The sequence below is a fragment of the Phascolarctos cinereus genome, unplaced genomic scaffold (genome assembly GCF_003287225.1).
Source record: "Phascolarctos cinereus isolate Bilbo 61053 unplaced genomic scaffold, phaCin_HiC Scaffold_5;HRSCAF=322, whole genome shotgun sequence".
In the NCBI taxonomy this organism is placed as follows: domain Eukaryota; kingdom Metazoa; phylum Chordata; class Mammalia; order Diprotodontia; family Phascolarctidae; genus Phascolarctos; species Phascolarctos cinereus.
Genome location: NW_027555958.1, coordinates 287,542,829 through 287,563,975, shown reverse-complemented (window position 1 = coordinate 287,563,975; position 21,147 = coordinate 287,542,829). Strand labels below are relative to the sequence as shown.

The following is a 21,147-nucleotide window of genomic DNA, read 5'->3' as shown; positions in this document are numbered from 1 at the left end:
TAACCCATATCCTAATGTGGGTTATTCTTATTTGATTTTTTTATCTTTCCCATGAGATTATGAATCCTCTGAGGGCAGAGCCACAGCCTTATTTGTCTCTGTATCCCTGCCAGTGCCTGACACTGCTTATTAAATGTTGAGTTGCGTTTTTGCCGTTTCATCTGTAAAATGGGGGAAGTGGACTAGATGACCTGTATGGCCTTTTCCAGTTCTAAAATTCTGTGATCCTCCTGGGGCCTGGCAAGGTGGGCAGCAGCACAGTTGTCTCTCCAGGGCTAGACCCTTGCCAAGAAGTCAGATAGGAGAAAATCATGTATGTGGGGGAAGTCTGGTAAGGGACAGACACTCCCTCTCTATTTGTTGTCTCTGGTATGTGGGGATGGTGTCTGGATTTCAGATTTTGATCTGGGTCCTTCCTGGGCACATGGAACACATAACTGGAGCCAAATTGGCTTGCAGGGGCTTCTGAATTCCCCAGTGAGTGGAGCCTGAGTCAGATGCTTAATGAAGCCCATAATTCCCTAATGTTCTCAGTGGTGGACACAGGGGAAGACACTGACTCTGTTTTTAGACCTCAATTATAAATACCCATAAGTCATAGGCAACCACATCTACAAGATAGATAGCTACCCATATCTAATGAACTACCAAGAATGCAACTCAAGCTAAGACAGTTGGCAAGGTTTCATGCTCAGTACAAAGCCTGTGAATTGTCCTTGTGGGCAATGCGTTTTTGTATTGCCCCAAACACCAGATAACGGTGGTCTACATATACTTAGCTAGCTTGGAAGGGCAGTTACCATTTACAGTCGCTGGCCTTCATACAAGGTAGCAGCTGAATGATGAGATGAGTCAAGTCACAGCTGAATAGGGGAAGAATGACAGGGAGTCAGAAACCAGGGTCGAGGTGTCGAACAAGGCTCCAGCACTGAATACTGCATAAGACCTGCTTCAGCAAAGTACTCGGGCCTTAAGCAGGGCTCTCTGCATCATGGAAATGATGCTGTTCTTCACAGCGCAGCTTCCTTCGCTTGACACTCAGCCTTCCCCCAAAAGTGCAAAGTTTAGTTACCAGAGAGAAAAATAAAAATAAAAGATTTCCCTTTGGGATTAGGCTGGGAAACCTAGTTTAAAACAGGGAACGGCTCTAGAGGTGGCTGTAGGGCAGAGATAACAAGGGGAGAGGAAGGGTGGGGCGGCTAGGAATTCTCCTATGAGATACTTTTATGTAAACAATGAACAACTACCCCACCATAGCGGAGGTGATTCATCTCCCCGGCTACTTTAAAGCCTGAAAGGCCAGGAGCACACAAGGTACCAAAGGGCTGGGACAGCAATATCAGCAACAGAGAGAATGCCACACCCTTCAACCAGAGCTCTACCAAACCAAGCCCACCTCCCCCAAATTATACTTGACCTGTCAGTAACAACTCTGACTGACAATTAGGAAGCCTAACTTACTGTGAACTTGAGAAGTGCCCAGGGGAGTTTCTACACTTTCCCCACAGGTGGAGAGTGGAGAGAGAGAAAGAGAGGAAAAGAGGGTGGGAAATACTGGGAATAGCTACTTGACAAGGTTCAATGTTCAGGGTATTCAATGGCAAAAGGGTAGTTGGCTTGGTACACGCTCTCTGCTATACTTTCCTCTTTATCCTCAACCCTGCTACTGGAGGTGATACTAGGGTACTAGGTACTAGCTTCAGTTGTGTCTATAGAAAATTCCTTGGCCACTCTTCTCCTTACCAGTGCCTTGGACTCACGAATCCTCTGCACGGATCTCTCCTCCCCGCATATACTACAAGAGCACAAATGCTGCCCCACTCTGTCATCAAAGCCTCCAAGGCAAAACTTCACATTTGCTTAAAGACTGAGTCTGTAGAACAAGAAACTACCTGGGATGCTGGGCTATATTGATATAGCACTTTTAATAGAGCAACAGATGCCAAATTAACATGGCTGAATGCAGTCTGTACTGCCCCGGATCGGCAATAAGGGTCCTTTTGGATGACTAGGCCACAGATTCTCTCACTAGGACTAGAAAGAGAATGTTTTGTGAAAGTTGGCAAGACAGAAACCCATCCCTAGCTGATGGGAAGCTCTTTGGAAAGCCTTAGTCCAGTGACTGCATGGGTTGCCATGTCCAAGGGGGCACTCCACATCTTGGGGTCACAGTCCTGGCAAAGTCCTGGGGTAGCATTTCCTGTCCTTCAACAAGAAGTACGCCCAACCCTGTAGCAGGTCCGTCACTGCTTGGCTTTCTTCACAATGGTGCCCACGGCTGAGATGACGGTGGTCTTGGAGCCACTAGCACTAGTTGTCACAGTGACAACGGCTGGCAGGGTGGCTGTGGTGGTAAGGATGGTAGGCTGGGCTATCGTCGTCACCGGGATAGCAGAATCCCACTTACTCTTCCTCTTCTGAGCATCTAGATGAAAAGCCAAAGAGAAAACGTCTCAACACGTACTACACAAAAACCAATCGTCCCTTTGCTTGCAGGTGACCTGCCCTGTGTGATCCAGAAAGACCTCCCTGTCTTGCTCCAGCCACAGGCTGCGTGCTTCCTTGATGTCCCCCACACTGGTCAGGCTGGGTCACCCCCAGGTGACTCTGTGCCCTCAACAAGCCCCTCTAATTTTCTCTTGGGTGAATCAGGATAGGCAGGGGGCCTCAAGGGAAGACAATGTCTTGGAGAATCCGAGGAAAGCTCCCTGTTACCTGTCGCTGCGGTGCTGGCTGTGGTGGTTGTTGTGGCAGCGGCATTGGTCGTGGTGCCCTTCTTGGTGCCTGTCACAAACTCAATCTAGAAAGGGAAAGGGAGGAAGGATGAGAGATGTAGGATGCTCTCTGTTTATGTCCTTTTGTAATCCATTTGCTCCCAGGGGACAAGATTTTGGAATTATGGAATAAAGGAGACACTGATAATCAGCTCTGGTTTGACTGGCAATGTTTGACTGGGGGCAGGGAGTGATGTCTAAGGATATCAATAGTTTCAGCCCTAAGGGTTTTTTTTTAAACTAGGTTCAAAAAACTTCCTGGATAGAAGCCAGTTCCCCTCTCTCTATTGTCGTGTATTTGCACAAATCCCAGACTTCCCTCCCACACTGCCCCACCTCACATGCCCAGAACCATTTGGCCAGGCCCCTCCTCCTCACACCCAGGAGGAGGTGGTGCCTGCACAGGGGAAGGACAGCTCCGGTCACCTCCCCAGGCGCTGCAGACACGTCCCTGCAATAAGCCTGAGGTTTGAAGGGGGAGGAGGGAGAGAGAGAGAAGGGAAATTCAATCAAGTGTTAAGAAAGAGAAAATCAGATCATTCCCCAACACCAGTCCCCACATGCCTGGCCCAAAACAGTGCCTGAAGAAGTATACTAACAAGGCCTGGAGCCACAGCTCTTTAGCCCTAGGGATTGGAAGGAGGCCCACTGGGGCTGGAGTCATTACTACTGAGAGCACAGGAGGGGTCAGGCCCAATCAAAGGCAAGAGGGGGTTGATGACCCTCGTTGTCCCTCTCTCTTCCTTCAAGACAAAGTGGCCTCATAGGATATAGTAATCAGGGATAATAATCACTCACTCAGCCCTATATGCCCAACATATAGAGCTGCTGAGGGAGGCTGGTCTCTTAAAACAAGGGATCAACTAACCAGGCTGGGGAGTAGAAAGTAGTACTGAAGTGGGAGAGGTGAGGGCAAATTCTTTAGGCTTAACTAACTGGAGAAGGCTTAAGATTCAGAGGTGGTTGGGATCTAAAACTATGGGAGGGAAACGCTGTAAGGACAAAGCTCACTAGGGACCTGAAAGTAGTACATAAGAAAGAAAGCATAAAAGTATTAAGGTAACAGATGATAGAGAAGGGGAAAAAACAGAGGAAAGGCAGGGCCAAGTATGCAAAGGATGGAAGTTCAGCAAACACTGTTTGGCCTCAGAGAGGGACTAAATTGGCTAACTACATAGTTAGATGATAGAAATGTCTTCTTGGGGGGACAAACAGTATTCCCCAGGCCAAGATCTTGAAGTTGGGGGGAACCTCCTTCCTTAAGCACGAGTACCCGGTACTTCAATTATCCACCTTTTCTATCACCAAGTCTCCATGGTTTTTGTCACTTACTTTTGTTCTCTCCTTTTTGGCTTTTTCTAATTTGTCCATTTCAATCTTCTGTGCTTTGGCTAAAAAACAAAAAACAAAACTGTCAAAAAAGAAACTCTGCCCCTTCCCCATGAGTTGAGCCTACCCTCCTCTGTACCCCCTCCAGAGGTTCATAAAGCAATGGCTTCATCAAAAAGGAGGAAGTCAATCATGATGGCCCCTATATTTCTCATATTCCCTTCTCCATTAGCTAAACAGAAGATTTTCTTCTGTTTGGACACTTTACATTTCTCTTAGAGCAATTCCCCATTTGATAAGAATTACTAGGAAAATATGAAAGCAGTTTGGCAGATTGGTCTAGATGTAGACCAACATGTTATAAAACAGATCAGGTACCTTTCATAACTACTGCTAGGTATAAATTCTTAACCAAACAAGGGTCAGTGGCAATCACGAATAATAAAACAGGTATTAACAAAAATAACAATAAAAAAATAGCACTTGCAAAACACCTTACAAATATTATTTGGTTAATCTTTCCAACAACCCTAAGAGGTATGTACTATATTATCCCCATTTTATGGATAAGGAAACTGAGACAGAGAACAGTTCGTTTGCAATTACTTGAAACTGAAAAGCTTTTGCACCAATGTAATTAACACAAAAAGGGAAGCAATCAAATTGGGAAAAATGTGGCATCAAAAATCTGACAAGTTTGATATCCAAGACATATAGAGAATCTAAGTAGACTAAAAGTGATACCCCAGTGGATGAGAGGTCAAAGAATATGAATAGTTATCAAAAGAAGAATTACAAACTATTGGAACCATATGAAAGATTGCTCCGAATCACAAATAACAAGAAAAATGAAAACCAAAACAATTTTGAGGGGCAGCTAGGTCACCGAGTGGATAGAGCACCGGCCCCTGAAGTCAGGAGGACCTGAGTTCCAATCTGGCCTCAGACCAAACACTTGACACTTACTAGCTGTGTGACCCTGGGCAAGTCACTTAACCCCAATTGCCTTAAAAAAAGAAAAAGAAAAAAAAAACAATTTTGAGGTTTCACCTCATACCTAGCAAACTGGCAAAGATGAGAAAAGACTGGAATGGTCAATTGCTGGAGGACCATAGGAAGCCAGACACACTAACTTGTTCAGGATCACACTATTGTTGAAACTGTGAAATGCTCCAACTATTCTGGAGAACAACACGGAATCATGCTAAGAAAGGGGAGGGAGGAAGGCGCCTACTACGTACTGCGCTAAGCACTTCACAAATTATCTCATTTGATCCTTACAACAACCCTGTGGTAGGGGTGTAGGTGCTATTATAATCCCTATTTTATAGCTGAGCAAACTAAGGTACACAGAGGTTATATGACCTGCCCAAGGCCGCAGAGCTAGTTAAGGGTCTGAGGCCACATTTGAACTCAGGTCTTCCTGACTCCAAGTCCAGTGTTTTTTATCCACTGTGACACCTAGATAACACCCAGCTGCCTGTGACTAAAATATCTATAGCCTTCGAACTTAAAGATCTTACTGCCAGGATACCTCATATACTCCAATGGGGTCAAGGATAAAAAAGAAAGGTCCCCTAAGTTTTCCCCAGTCCCCCAAATACATCCCCGGAAAATACCTAGAGCCTCATAGTAGGAATCCTCAGACCATCCATGGGGGTCAAACATGTCCTGAAAAAGAGAGAGTCACACTTCTAATCAGTCAGATTTCATGCTAACATGCTTTTGACCAGGGGCGTGAAGCGCATCAGACTTAAAATCCTCTCTTGTACCCCTTATGAGCCTCTTGGCTTTTGGATGAGCATTGGAATTCAGCAGTCAACTCATGACTGTCAGTATAATTCCCTATGTGACATGATCTCTTATGGACAGGATCCTTTATGAACCTAAGCCTGGATTTTTATTGTTCTGTCGTTTTTTCAGCTATATCCAACTCTTTGTGATCTCATTTGGGGTTTTCTGGGTAAAGATACAGGAGGGGTTTACTATTTCTTTCTTCAGTTTATCTTACAGATAAGTAAACTGAGGCAAACAGGGTGAAGTGACTTGCCCAGGGTCACACAGTTACTGTCAGGGGCCATATCTGAACTCAGGAAGATGAGTCTTCCTTACGCCAGGCCTGGCACTCTATCCAGTGAGCCACTCAGCTGCCCCTAAGCCTAGTTAGTCTGCTGTCATGAAAAAGGATATTCTCAGCTCTGACATAACCGGTGCTATGGTGGCTATTCAGGTGGAATCTTTATCTTTTGAAAGTCAAATCTTTAGGTTTGGGTAGTTTACGTGGGCAGTGAGAAGTAAGGGCTTTGTCTGGCCTGGGATGGAATACATCTTTAAGGAGGAGCTCTCTATGCTGCAGCAACATTATATTCGCAGAGCTTTGCCTCTTACCTTGGGATAATTGGTGCCAAGCTCATCGATTGAACAGTACTGGATAAGCTTCTCATAGATGCTGAAACAAAGATTCCACAGAAAATTTATCTGAGTACCCAGCATGATAAGTAAAACCCCAACAGGTCACTCAGAACCAACCTCTTCTAATTCCTGAGCTGTTCTGATACCAGCTCAGCAAGACCCAACCAATATGATCTTAGAAAGCTTTCTAAAGAAAAATTTCAACCACAAAACCCACCAATCTGAAAAGTCACCTCTGGTCCTTTCTAGTCATCCCAATGTTATGATAGGGATGAGACTATTGACTGGAAGTGGGAGTAGGCAGTCTAAACAAGTCTAGTATCAAGTCGGTAGGTTATACTTTCATGTTTTAATCATATGTCTCTGGCCTCCAATCTGAGTGACTGGGTTACTGTCGCTGTACACTCAAAGGCAGATCTTGATGTTACCACATCGTGTTCCATCGTAGGTGTTATTTACACAACCGACTGGATAGAAGCAAGGCCCAGGCACATCTCTGATCCAAAAAAGCATTACCCATTCACCTGTTCACTTAATCACTGTACCTTAAGAGCCAGAAGAGACCTCAGAGAAGAGCTAGTTCAACCAACCTCATTTTATAGATGGGGAAACAGGCCTAAAGAGGGGCAATGAGGTTCAAGGCCACAATGCTAAGTTGTAATAGAACCAGGACCAGAAGCCAGGTTTCCTGACCCTGGTCCAATGTTTTTTGTTTTTCTTTTTTGCTGTCAACATACAAGCTTTTGATTAGTAGTACAGTAAGATTTTTGATTGTAAATCCTTAGAGGATACTAGTTGTATCAATGCACTCCGTAGGCTTCCTAATGAAGTATCACACGCATTTTGGTGCTTAACATTAAGACTGGTAACGGTGACTGATTTGGTGTTAAGCTGGGATTTCAGCTGGGCTGCTTACAGTTTCTCCACCATTAACTGGATCATATAAGCCATCTTGATGCACCCCCTTCCTAGGACAGAAGCAAAAATTTAAATTGATTCTCTGGGCACCAGGGAAGCTTACCTGGGATTCCGAAATTCCTTCTTCCTCTGGATAATGTAGTTCATATCCATCCCTTCCTTTATCTTCCTCTCATATAATTTCTGTATCTTGTCCTACAGAAAGGGTACAAAAACCTGTCATGACATATAATTCCACCATTTCAATTATGCTTATGATCAAGGAGGCAGAGGGAGGAAAAGCCAAATAAACAAAATTCCTAGAAGCATCTAAAAAAATTTTACTTAAGTCATAGTTTTAACTTATATCCCACTAAACCTTTTGTCAGAGGTTCTTGCAAGAAAGAAGACAGATTAGTTTGATTGTATCTTCTTTTAATTTTTCCAGATGGCCTTCTACTACAAGTGCTAAGAGCACTGAAATGGTCAAAGCCAGAAAAACTATTGGGAAGGAGGCCTGGAGGACCTGCAAATTGGTTAATCACTTCCTGAATTACTCATAAAACACCAAAGCTTTTCTGTAAAGATAAAATCCAGGTCTTAATCGAAATAACAGGACTAAGCCCTCACTGAACGGCTGAAGTATGACCTGCAGATGCCTGAAAGGGCCCAAACACTTCCCACTGGAGGAGCGTGCCTACAGCATTTAGTTTGGGCTCCAGACACTTCTAAAGTGGCTTGCTGGAGGGTTCTCAGGGGTGGCACATAACCTCTCAGAAAAGGGTCATGTACTCATCTCTCATCAAGACTTTCCTACACTACACTGGCTGGGGCCCTTGTGAGAGTAATGAAAGGACAACATGGCAGGGAGCCCAGCTGGCACGCTGCTATCATCTGCAATGTTTTCTCTGGGGGAAGCATACCCAGCACATACCCATGCACACTACATTATCAGCCAATGTATCAGTCTTGTCCAGTGCCAGGAGAGAGTTCCTAGGAAATCTGATTCTGGGGTGGGGGACAAGGGGTACAGAAACCTACTAAACTTCAAAATGTAAAGTCCGCATTGCCCCATGGAGAAACCAAACGCAGCTAAATCCTGATTAGTATGAATAAGGAATCCCCTGAAGTGGCTGCGTGCATTCAAATTCCTAATATTCCAAGTTATAATTGTGTAATGTATGGTGACTGGTTCCAGTCCAGTGGAAATAACTTTACACAGCTTCTAGAGGAAGAAACACTTGAGTCAGTTATCACCTCTCAGAAAGAAGAAGCAGTGAGTAAGGATAAAGATAACTGATCAAGTAAGAGTCCATTCGGGGACAGGACAGCAGTGTCTTCATGTTCCATTCTTTTTGGAGATTTCTGGAACTGAGGCAGCATTAGGGGGGGCAAAGAGAAGTCTATTATGGTATCAGCAGGGAGAGAAGCTAAGAGTGATGAACTGCTTTCTAAACCCACTTCCTTAAAAAAAAAAATCTACTTTTTGAGAGTCGATTTCTCCTCAAAGAGAAGCCTCTACTGTCTGATCAAAGGCAAACCTATTCCCCACAGAGGACATCTCTGTCTTGGGTCACTGGAATTATGCCAGTTCATCTGAAATAAAATGTTCTCAGGGCCACTGACTTTACTGTTAAGACAGTCTAGAAAGAAAAAATGAAATTACTGTCTAGAAGAGTCAAGCTCCTTGGCGCTCTCTCTGCCCGACAGATTGCTGGAGTTGCTAACTACATGCTGTAGCTTGCCTGGCTTGCGGGGATAGGGAGCCTCCATCCTGTGGGATGGTAGGTGGAAAGCCTACTCAGCATGGGGTGGGGACTTCAGGGAAAGGAAAAAAACCCCCCTGTTTTCTGAGTACCCAGCCCTGCCAGAGGCCCCTCACATCAGCCTGCTGCATTCCTCAGTCCCAGACCCCATAAGTCACCCTTTGTCAGGAAAACAGCATACGCTTTCAGTGCCTAGTGGAAACTATGAATTAAAGCCCACCTTTGGCTCTAGGGCTAGCCACTAATTTGCTCTGGTTTACTTATCATAAGATCATAGAGGAGAGCTGGAGGGGACCTTACAGGCCATCAAGTCCAGCCCCCTCATTTCTAAGATGAAGAAACTGTGCAAAGAGATCACTCAATGAGTGAGCATCTAAGGAGAAAATTTGAACCCAGGTTTTAACAATCCCTTTCCTTCTGTCAGAGCTACTCAAGAGGGGGAGGCAGGGAAAAGAGGAAGAGTCCTGATGACACAGCCTTTCTTTTGTTACATAAGGAGGGAGGGAGGGGAGGGAGGAGAGGGAGAGAGAGAGAGAGAGAGAGAGAGAGAGAGAGAGAGAGAGAGAGAGAGAGAGTGAGTGTGTGAGTGAGTGTGTGTGTGTGTGTGTGTGTAACCAAATCTCGCTCCTACCTGGAGGTGATTTGAGCATCTGCCAGGTGGCTCTGGGGGGATTTTAATCTCATCAGGAGACATGTTCCTAACTCTCTCAGAGAAGGAGGCTATGGAGAAAACAGAGAAGCAACATCACAGTCTGACTCCTTGCTCCTAAAGGTAGCATTCAAATGCCTAGAAGGATACTGGAAGGTGAAACTCCTCTATACCATATATCATCACCACAGCCCAGGCCAGTTTTCCAGGGCACTTGCATATGTCAAAGTGAGTTTCAACAAACAAACAAACAAACAAAAAATACTTGATGCCAGAGTTCCTACTTCATCTTCTAGAAAACAAAAAGTTTGACCATAGTAGGGAAGAACTATAGACCAAAAATGACTAATTCTCCCCAGGGGCTGTAAGCTCCCCCTCAGCCCTCCACAGCCATTAAACACTGCAGTGACTTCAGTCCTGCTCTGAATGCCTTGGACAATGGGGCACTTGTAGCAGGAATCTGTCCATGTTGTTCAAAAACAACCTCCCATGAAAAGGATCATACACTGTGCAAATAAGAGGCAGGGTGGAGTGGGATTAGAAGGAAGGGCAAACCAGGATCCTGTTATTTGTTTTTAGGGTATTTGAGGAGACCCCCACATTTAGAGCAAGAACACATCTGTGATGGTGGTGGTGGTGGTGGTGGTGGGGCAGCTGGACTACCTGCCTATTGCTAGCCTTGAACCAAACACCAGGGTTTAGGTTGCTCCTCTGGCCCCCAGGTTAGGTTAATATTTTCTTAGGAGATAAAATGCTTTGATCTCTCTACTTACTAAAGAACATATTGTTAATTAAGCTCATGAATCTGGAGTTTGGGCCTTCTATATTTTAGTTCCAACCTACCTTTCTAGATCACATTACTTCCTTTCATTTACTATAGCCAGGTTGAACTAGCTGTAACCAAACCCTACATTCCATATTGTGAGCCGCGCCATTTGCACAAGCCACCCCCCTGGTGACAATGAGCTTCTCTTCTCATCTCTGTGTCTCAAAATTCTTATTTTTTCTTCGAGGCTCAGAGCCACCTCCTCCCAGATGTTAGTGATATTTCCCACATGAGGGACCTTGTGTTTACTTATCTGTACACATACTGTAATCCCCCTAGGAGAAAGTAATCCCCCTAAAGGCAGAAACTTTTTTGATTCTGACTCTATTTCTAGCATGAAGCATCACACCTTATACATACTGATGGTTTTGCTGAACTGAAACAAATCTGAGACTTAAAAAAAAATCACTATGAATAGAACTCAGAGAAAGGGCACAGTCAAACTTACCTAAGCTGCTGGCTGTTAATAACGAATGATGTACTAAAATAAATTCAATGCAAGAGTCACATTCTGCCAAACAGTGAAACAGGGGCTATAAAACCACTCTATGTGACTCAATTTTCATGGTCATCAGTTACAGCCACTAAACACCCTTCAAGAACGGGATAACTCAATAGTCACAGTACAGTCTCTGACCAGAAGCTTATTCTCTATTCATCCAACATACAGATCAGGAAGATTCTGATGTTGTGGTGGTTTTTAGATATTAACGTGACTATACGCTAAGTGCACAGGGTTGGGACCTCCCTTTTTCCTCCTCCTCTGCACTGTTCTTTCTCTCTCTCTCTCTTAAGTAGGCAAAACGGGATGACAGTAATGGCACTTAGCAACATGGGAAGGATTCTGAAATTCTTCCCTCTTTTCTCTCCACTTAAGACCATGAGGGACTGTATACAACAGGTTTAGTGGACATTGCTCTGGGCTATTCCATTGGGTAAGGGGCTAGGAAGTTGGGAGAAAAGACTGGGAAGCCCAAATCTCTCTCTCTCTCTCTCTCTCTCCAGATTCTAAAGGCCACTAGTTTCTTAGCTGGCTCTCACTCTGCATTCCCCTGCCCACAATGTCAACCACTGTGTCTCTATAATGTTGTTTTCTATCAACAGAATCTAGGGTTTGGTGAACACTGGCCTTTATAGGGATCTGAATAAAGCAGAACTTTTGTAGCAGGGATGAACAAAAATTAGGGCTAGGCAGAAACACAGAACCCTTTCTGAAATGTCTTCTCTAACTTCGTGGGTCTAAGCTATTCAAAATTCCTAACTACATCTTTATTGAATCCCATCCCTAGACCTTTCTCTCTCTTCTCCCTCCCCCCCCTTTCCCATTTTTCTTCCTCTTCTTCTTAGTCTCTCTCTCTCCGTTCTTGTCAGGTCAGAATTTGTAGAGGGCTTTGTTTCAAGAGAAAAGAGATTTAGATCTCACATAGAGTCCAAATAGCAAAGTTGGTTTGATTAAATCCTTGATTTTGAAGTTAGGCTCAAAATGAATTAACTAGGAACCCATGATCAGAATACACACAATAACACAGCGATTCTGTTGGGAGTGAGAGTTTGCTTTTATATAGACTAATAAGACAGGTGACATATTCAGAAGCCAGTAATGGTTAATAAGTAGGTAGGAGCAGTATTTCCCTTCCATGTGGCTAGGCTAGGATTTTTTTCCCTCTCAGAAGGCCAATTATCTTGAAAAGTGATCAGTCTAGAAGCCTAAGGGAGTAAAAGCATCATACCCACAAGGAGTCAGTGCCCCTCAGATATGCTGGATGTCATGCATGTCCACCACACCCTGCTGACCAGATAGATGCACTTCTGCACGGGCATGCATACACCTGAACCAGTGTTATATCTTTTCTGAGTATCTTTTCCATGCTAGGCCTAAGTATACCTTCTTTTGTTAACTGTAATCCACAAGTGCTTCATTTAATTCCAAACTTGAACCTGAACACGCCAGCCTACGACATTTTGGTGAAGGCAGGAATGGAGCAAACTATCATCATGGCTACAGTGGGGAAAGGATTATGTACACGTAGAGAATGGGTTGACTAGATGGCCAGATACGGCCATGTGGAACCTGGTGGCAAGCATCCTTTTGGTGGCACATGGACAGTCCTCCAATGGGACAGAAAGAAGGCTCCCAATGACCTAAAGCAATCAGCTCAGTGGATGCTAAGGAGGCTGATATGGAGGATAAAGAAAATATCAGGCTGAACATTCCCTTGTTATTGTTAACAGTCTTAGAGAAGCTGGATTTCTGGCACAAGGAAAATTAAAGTAAATTGGCCCAATGCATTCAGCAACTAGAGACAGAGAACTTCTTTTTTTGTGCGTGTGTGAGGCAACTGGGGTTAAGTGGCTTGCCTAGGGTCACACAGCTAGTAACTGTCAAGTATCTGGTCTGAGACCAGATCTGAACTCAGGTCCTCTTGATTCCAGCGCCAGTGCTAGAGAACTTGTTTTTTAAGGCTGTGTTTTGAAGGCATAAGGGCAGCTGATGAAACTGATTAAGTGAAAGGAAGGTAGGGACCGCGAGAGACTGTGGACAGAAAGTAAGGTCTATGACACACAGGTTCCACTGGAAAATTTGTCCCAGTGAAATCAGGGCTATAAGAGAATGGGAAAAGAAATAAAGGTGAGAACTGGGAATCTGCCCCTGCAGTAAGACAGCCTTGGGATTTCTTTATTGTTACATCTATTGTTGTGTGTTACGGTTTGTCCTTCATTTTCAAAGTGGACCATGACATTAGGAATGATGCCATGACTTGCAAGTGAATTGGATTTAAGTGAGGGAGGGCTACGCAAAGTCACCAGCCTCACTCTCCTCCAGATGCTTCTGGGTCCAGTGGCAAGATATAGATGAGGATGACTGGAGATGGCTGAGGGCTACCTTTATAGGGGAGGCTGAAGAGTAGGTGTTCTTTTACCACCAAAGAACTGGGGACGCTGCAGAAGAATTTAAAACAATAACCTGAAGTGTTACTGGAATAAGGGTTGCTGAGGCTATGGTCCAGTGGAGCCAATTTGAAGACCCTCTCTGTGTCAAAGTTCCATGGCTTGGGGCTACAGCAATTATTTCTGTCCAACAGGGCTTTTCATGCCAACTATAGAGCACCTATCTATCCTGAATGGTCCTCAACCTATCCTCAACTGGCAAAATGGCCCTCATCCCCCATCTCAGAGGAAGAGGTTCAGCCCTCTTGAACAATAACTTTGTCATCATGTCCACCAATACCAAGTGTCTCACCTCCCAGAAGCTATGTCTTCTATGAAGCAATGCCACCTTAGGAAGGGGTAGGGCTCTTCGGTGCTGTAATTTATCAGATTCAGACTCCAGAAAGACCTACCTGATAAAGATGGACTACTTTTGAACATAGTTCTGAATGACCTTCTTCGACTCTTCCTTATTTCACTGCAAATGCAGTTATCAAATGCAAATGCAGTTTTTCTGGACTGAGAGTCCCATACACCATGGAGAAATAGCTCAGTTATCACTCAAGTGGCAGATCTTTTTCCCTCCAGGATGGTTAGGACCCACTCCTTCCCAGAATGGGTTCGGGAGACCAAGGAGTGATAATGTTGGGAGGAGACATGGGAAAGGCAAAACGATGCCAACTATGGCATATGTGTATTTCCATGGAAGAAAGGAGAACCCCTAGCTGACTTGGTGGCCATCCCAAGTTCCTGGATAAAGGCAAGAGGCTCTAATGCCCCTGTAAAAGAAGGAGGTAGCCACTTGGCAGAGGCTTCTTTATTTTTATTTTTGCAAGGCAATTGGGATTCAGTGACTTGCCCAGGGTCACACAGCTAGCAAGTGTCAAGTATCTGGTCTGAGACTGGATTTGAACTCAGGTCCTCCTGACTCCAGGGAGGTGCTCCATCCACTGTGCCACCTAGCTGCCCCTTTGGCAAAGGCTTCTAAAAAGGCACCACCATCCCTTCCTTCAACCAGTCCCAACCCCACACTAAGGGAGGAGGATTTCCTGGTTGGTGAGCTGGGGAATACTGACAGGGTGGTACAGGGAAAGTTTCCTTTATCAGCAATGGCACCAAGACAAGTGGAATGCAAAAGGGTTTTTGGTCACTCTGACCTATGATGAGAAATGTCATCATCGTATGTGCTATAACTCTGATGTTCCTGGTGCTGCTCTTGTTAACTGTCACAACTCGACACTGGGACCCACTGTGAACAACGATGGCCTAGCATCAAATTTACAACTTGGCCCTTCTCAAGGGCAGAGGGAAGGCCTGGAATTTCTGGCCTTCACTCCCCCCGCTTCGTTCATTCCTTCAGTGAACTGCTTTTTGTTGTTGTTCTTTTTAAAACTGGAACTAATTTCCTCTTCCAATGCTATTTACACTAGGTTTCTTGTGTTTCTGAGATTAGGGCTTTCAAGTGATAGCTCTCAAAAGCATTTAAGAGGCAGAAGGTCCTTGAAAGACTGTTAGCAGCTCACCACAGAGGGATGGGATGTGGTAGGAGCAAAACACACACCTACCCCCCCCCCCACATCTTAACCTTAAACCTCTCTCTCTCTCTCAATTAGTCTATTTTTTTCTTTTTTTTCCCTAAAAGGAAAGGAAGCTGTTCTCACGACTTGATCTAAAGGCCCAAGGTTCAAACCACTAGTGTGGCTTTCCAGTCATATAAGAATACAAAAGAAACTAGTTCACAAGGAGTCAGTGCATCCCTGTAACTTAGCAGATGACCCAATACTGTAAAAGTTACCATATCGCCACACTCTGCTGACCAGATGTGTTTTTGTATGGTGATGATGAGGTGGGCTTTCTCTACCTGAACCAGTGCTATACTTTTGCTGACTATCCTTTGCATAGTATGGCTGGGTAAATGTCCTTTTGTTAACTGGTAGATGGTCTACAAGTGCCTCATTTAGTTCTAACCTCCAACCTGACCTACCAGACTTGCCTGAGTAGAGCTGGCCTATGACACAGTAGTTCCAAGGTAGGTTTTGATGGAACACCAGCATCTTCCTCTGTAGAAAGATGTATTCATACCTGGGAAAACCTGTATTTAGTATAGCTCTTGGAAGGCTCACTGGTGTCTTAGGATTTTCAAAAGTCTAAGAATCCAAATGCTCAGGACATGGACTAGACTGTGTGGGCCCTAGTACACTCCTACATATTTGACTCTGGTCCTCTGGACACACAGTAGCATGTTTTCTTCACTCACAATGGGGTTCCTGACTCTAAGGCATTTTCCTCTTTTAGTGGTATAGCTGGTGCAAGAGGCCACATGCTTACCCTTTGAACAATTTCTATTACATAAGGCTAGAGAAGAGGGGAAAGGCAATGAGAAGGGTCTAAGACAAGGGTTTTGGCCCAAGACACAAGGGAAATTGAAGCAAAGAGGAAGAAAAATCTTTTAGTTAAATGGGGCTCTGATCCCCCTCCTGACAGAACTGGCAACTAACCAAAGGCTGACAAACTGTTCCATGAATACAACATGAGAATTGTTCCCTTCACGTCTCACACATGCTATAAAATTCCAAGTGGAAGGAGACCATTAAGAGGCTGAATACAAAACTTGTCTCAAAGTAGCTGCTTAAGACAGAGTAAGAAATACTTGTATCAAGCAGAGGTTTACCCTAAATGTCTAAAACCTAGCTTATTTCTTCTCTACACTGTTCTCTGCTCATCCCCCAATATAAAATTCCTTATACCCCAGAATGTATATAATAGAAACACATACCAACCAGCTCTTGGGGATCTCGCTTTTCCAGTTCTGAAAACTCCTGCAAGAGAGAAACAAAAACAAAGGAAGATAAGATTTGGGGCTGACATTTCCTCTTAATAGCTATATTAGTGTTCACTGCTATAGCACAATACTTTCCAAGGGAGGAAAGACAGTGAGAAATACTACATGGAACACTTACAGTGAAAAACCAAGCTGCCTGGTGTGTCAAGGCTCATGCCCTAACAACTATTCCAGTGCTCCTTCTCCTTCACCACCTACGTTTGGATGACAAACTACTGCTCTGGCCTGTTTAACATCATGCTTCCAGCAATGACAGATCAAAACTAGAGTCAAGAAGAAACAACTCATGACCAATGAAACCAATTTCACTCTCACCAGTTTTTTCTTCCCTCGGGCTCTTGGGGTGGCCTGCCTGGACTTTTACCACCCTGTACAAGGCACGTCACATCACGGAAGTTGGAACCTGGTAGGCCTGCTCAAGACCACCATTATAGTTACTATAGGCATTAGGACATTGGGAAGACAAAAATAAACAATTTTGTACCAAGAAAAAAGCCACACAACTAAAAATGAAAACGAAACAAAACTGCTCCCAAAAGGTTGCTGTTTTTATTTTTTAAACAAAATATTTTGTGACCTCACTTTTCCACTTTACTGTATCAAGGTAATTTCTTTACCCCTAAGACGTTTTGAAAGAGAAGAGCACAGTCCAAGCCCTAAGCTATATCATCAAGTCCTGGCATGTTTCTGATGGTGAACAGTCCATCCTGGAAGCAAGTACTTTTCTTTATTGGCACGTTTCCTCATCTGCAAGATGGAGAGCACAAACCCAATCTGCACATAACTGGGCTGTCGCACTGCACATCCACTTAAGAGACAATGACTGCAGGGATACAAAGTATGCCCCAAAATGCTAACTTGTTAGAATGGTGGAAACTGAGCCCAAAGAAAATTACCGACAATCTTCCCTTTTCTTCCCTTCCTCTTGTTGGGAGAGAGCTGTGATATGAAGGGAGTTATACAAGAGCTATGGAGATGAGGCCTTTAAGAGGAATCTGTAGTATATCCAAGGAGAGATCAATTAGATTCCAGCTTGGTGGAGTAGCAGTATGTCAACACGTGTTTTGAATTTCTGTCAGGCCACCAAAATCCTTCCCCAAACCATGGTACTATGTTATAGAGACAGCACCATCTGTATCTTACTGCCTTCCTCAAACCCCTCCTCAGAATTCTAAGACAGTCCAAAATGTCCTAGGTCCTCAGAACACTGCTGCTATTCATCCAACCTGAAAAGGACACAATCCTCATGCCCGGCTGCTTAGCAACAAGACCCTTGCAGCTATATTCCCACTGCTAGTCAGGTGGGCAAATAAAGAACTCTTACTGGGCTGAGATAGGGAAGGGCTGGAAAGCTGCTGTGCCAAGTTCAGACTGGCATCATAAACCAGCTGCTTCACCAAATGCACCAGTCTCTCTGGGGACCCAACAACAATCTCTTTGTACCAGAGAATGATGAAGTTAATGCTGAATGGCCAGTTGGGAGGGAATGATATGGCTAAGAGACTTTCTTATAAATTGTTCTGGAAGACAGTTTTCTTCGTGTTAAATGTGGGAAAACACCAGTTAAGTGTATTGCCCTGTATTCATATTCTCTCCTTAGTCAGCTATTTGGGAACAGGCCTTGTCCTGGTAAGACAACCACAGGACAGATCAGCCAACTGCAACTTCCTAAATAGCTCCTACCCTCATCTTTTCCAAGGCATCTCACAGGATGAACTTAAAAGGGCAACCACAAAAGTAAAATACCTTAGGCAAGGTATCAAAACTGGAATTTTAAAAAATGCTTATCTACCCTAGAATCACAGGTTACTCAGTATTACTGACATTTATTGAGCCTTTAAGATTTAAAAAGTACATTATATACATTATCTAATTTGCTCCTCAAAATATTCTTGGATTATTATTCCCATTTTACAAAGAAAATGAATCCATGAGAGATTACATAACTAGTCTTACAGCTAGTATCTGAGGCAAAGCTCACTCAGGTCTAACCTGACTCCTAAGTCCATTACACCACTGTCCCCCTCTGTACACAGAACATCTCCTCAGAGGACAGAAGCTTCTTTTCAGCAGGAACAGTGGCCAATTCAGCCAATCTGCAAATTTTGTCAGGGTTGCTACTTTAAGAGCTGTTTACTTCTGTGAATCTTTTGTCTGGAGACAGAAAGGGAGGTACTACCTTTTGATTTCTCAAAACTTCTGAACCTGACAGTTCCTCCTCTCAAGGAGCTCACATTCTAATTGTTTAAGCACTCTATTTCATGTCATGAACATGCTGGGGCCTGTTAGACTCCGGAGAAATAGTTTGTACATCTTATAACTTGGGGGCCATTTCTACAACCTGTAAGATTACTGAGCTGGGCTGCCTTTCCTACTTTGCTTCCAATTACTATACCTGAGTATAGGGAAGTCCAGAATAAACAGTACCACAAGCTGAACAATCTAATTATGTGGAATCCATTATATCAGCCTCTGTGGTTCCATTCTCCTGGGACTGGATTTATCCTCAAAATACTTATCACTAAGATACAGGCACAAGTTTTCCTGGTACCTAAGGAGCCAACTCTGTTAGGATCTTGTGCCAGATCCTGCCCCAAGGACACCAAATCATAACATGTCTTAGGAAAACTCCACATACATCAATGGATTGATTGTACACTGTAGTGAATGGCTCTGTGTGTGTGTGTGTGTGTGTGTGTGTGTGTGTACAAATAACCTGTTTCTAAAATAGAGGTGGTTCTGTGACTTCAAAATAGAGCTGCAAAATGAGGCGGAGGTGCTTTCACACCCACTTCCATTCAAACGTCCAAAAATGACAAAGAGCTGTTCTCACCAAGGCAAGGGAAGCCTCTTTCAATGAGAATGGCTTCTGTTTAGACTTTTTATTATGGTTCTCAAAAACCAGCCACAAGTATGACTTTGGGGGGAGGAGATACAGAAGAGCAGGAAGTGTAAGACAGAAACCATGCAATAAAGTACATTTGGAATCTCTAGGAATTTTTTTTTTAATTTATCTCTAGGAATTTAAAAGAAATTAAATGTCAGCCTAACTCTTGTACTCTCTAGTCTCTGGTACCAGAATTTAATCCCAAAATAAGTACCTATAAGAGTCCTCTTGGAAGTAAGAATGCCACCATTTTAACTTCCTGCATAAATTCAAATTCTTGACATATTTCATTAGCAAAAGTAGTTGGATTCACATAACTTATTATCAAGAAAGATTTTCACTCTTTTGTTAAAGAAACAGGTAAAGGAGAACAAAGATGCATAGAGAAGTTGGTATGTCATCACTCTGGCCTTTTCTTCTCCACCCTCACCCCTGAGCAATCTTTTGGAATGCACTGTATATGACTGTCTCAACTTGTACAAATCTCTCTGCTTCCAGGTGGATATAATCTGTTGGTCAAAGTAATGAACCAAGTCCTCTAGTCACCAGACAACTGTCTACACAAAGGTCTGTGTCAGCTGTGAGGAATGGAATCCAAAGCATAAAGACACTAAATTGTTATTTATAAGAAATGTCTGTGCCCTTCAGACATGAAAGTTCAAGAATACGTTGCACCATTTGTTAGGGAGACTTGAAACAAGGTTGTCAGGCTGCAAAAGGAAACAAACCTTGCAGAATGTTGGGGGGGGAAAAGGGCATGTTTTATTGGTGTTCTTTGTCTTTACATCAATCATTTCTTCCCTGCCTCACTCAAGGCTGAACTCTCCCCAGTGACAAAGAAAAATAAGCATAATTGCTGAATACAATGACCCCCCACCTCCCTGCCTTGAGGGAAAAGGTGTGCATCACCCTGTTCTCCAGGTCCCTCCTCGGTTTCTCAGTCATTCAGCATTAACTTCCACTGTGCTATTGTCCTTGGGCTCCACTGTTCTCTTGGTTCTGCTTATTTCACTTTCCACCAGGTCATACAAATCTTCCCAAGTCATGGGATTCCTTATATCTGTCATTTCTTGTGGCAGAATATTCCAATATACTGAGTTTCTTCAGTCCTTCCTCAATTAACAGGCAGCCATTTTGTTTCCATTCTTTAAGTGCTGTCATAAGAATTCTGGAGTATACTGGATCTTTGTTTCTATGGTGTGTCCTTGGCCCAGGAGTGGGTGCTAAGGTCAAAGGGCCTGGACAGGAGTCCCTTCTCTCTGGGTTCTACACTGACAGCCTCATATGGTTAGACTGCTTTATGGCTCCTCTGGGAGTCAGTGGATCAAGGCCCCTCTTCCCATAGGCCACCCAAAACTCATGTTTGAAACCTGAGTTAAATTCAGCCTTAGTCACTTACTAGCTCTGTGACCCTGGGCAAGTCATTTAACCTTTGTCTGCCTCAGTTGCCTCATCTGTAAAATTGGGATAACAATAGATACCTATCTCCCAAGGTGGTTGTGAGAATCAAATGAGATCACATATGCATGGTGCTTTACAAACAAGTACTATGTAAATGCTAATTATTATAACTCCTAGATGAGGAAACCTTTTTTTTTACCAATGCAAATCAGAACCTCCTCAGCAACATAATTACAGTCTCACAAAGAGGTTAAATGACTTTCCCAGGGACATACAGCCAATATGTGTCATAAGTAATTTGATTAGTACAGAACCAAATGTATTTATACATTTGGGTCATATTGTGTGGTTTTTGTTATGTTGACATGTCCCAACCAAGAATAGTGATTAGCTTTCCAATTCCTTAAGTCTCCTATTTATATAAGGAAATATTTTG

General features: G+C 43.7%; 1 protein-coding gene across 5 annotated transcripts in view; it reads right to left on the bottom strand.

Moving 5' to 3' along the window:
- Nucleotides 1–1,906: 1,906 nt before the first annotated feature.
- Nucleotides 1,907–21,147, bottom strand: part of SAP30BP (SAP30 binding protein) — a 45,635-nt gene continuing 26,394 nt past the window's right edge. For 2 of the 5 annotated variants that reach the window (XM_021002658.2, XM_021002656.2), the window contains 9 exons: nucleotides 16,358–16,400; nucleotides 9,810–9,898; nucleotides 7,537–7,628; nucleotides 6,492–6,552; nucleotides 5,723–5,774; nucleotides 4,107–4,165; nucleotides 3,153–3,236; nucleotides 2,716–2,800; nucleotides 1,907–2,425 (listed from right to left, as the gene is read on the bottom strand). In XM_021002658.2, the coding sequence (XP_020858317.1) occupies nucleotides 2,244–2,425; nucleotides 2,716–2,800; nucleotides 3,153–3,236; nucleotides 4,107–4,165; nucleotides 5,723–5,774; nucleotides 6,492–6,552; nucleotides 7,537–7,628; nucleotides 9,810–9,898; nucleotides 16,358–16,400 (747 nt within the window). In that variant the 3' untranslated portion in view covers nucleotides 1,907–2,243. The remainder of the gene's footprint in view (nucleotides 2,426–2,715; nucleotides 2,801–3,152; nucleotides 3,237–4,106; nucleotides 4,166–5,722; nucleotides 5,775–6,491; nucleotides 6,553–7,536; nucleotides 7,629–9,809; nucleotides 9,899–16,357; nucleotides 16,401–21,147) is intronic. The other 3 variants (XM_021002659.2, XM_021002660.2, XM_021002657.2) reach the window with 2 other exon arrangements.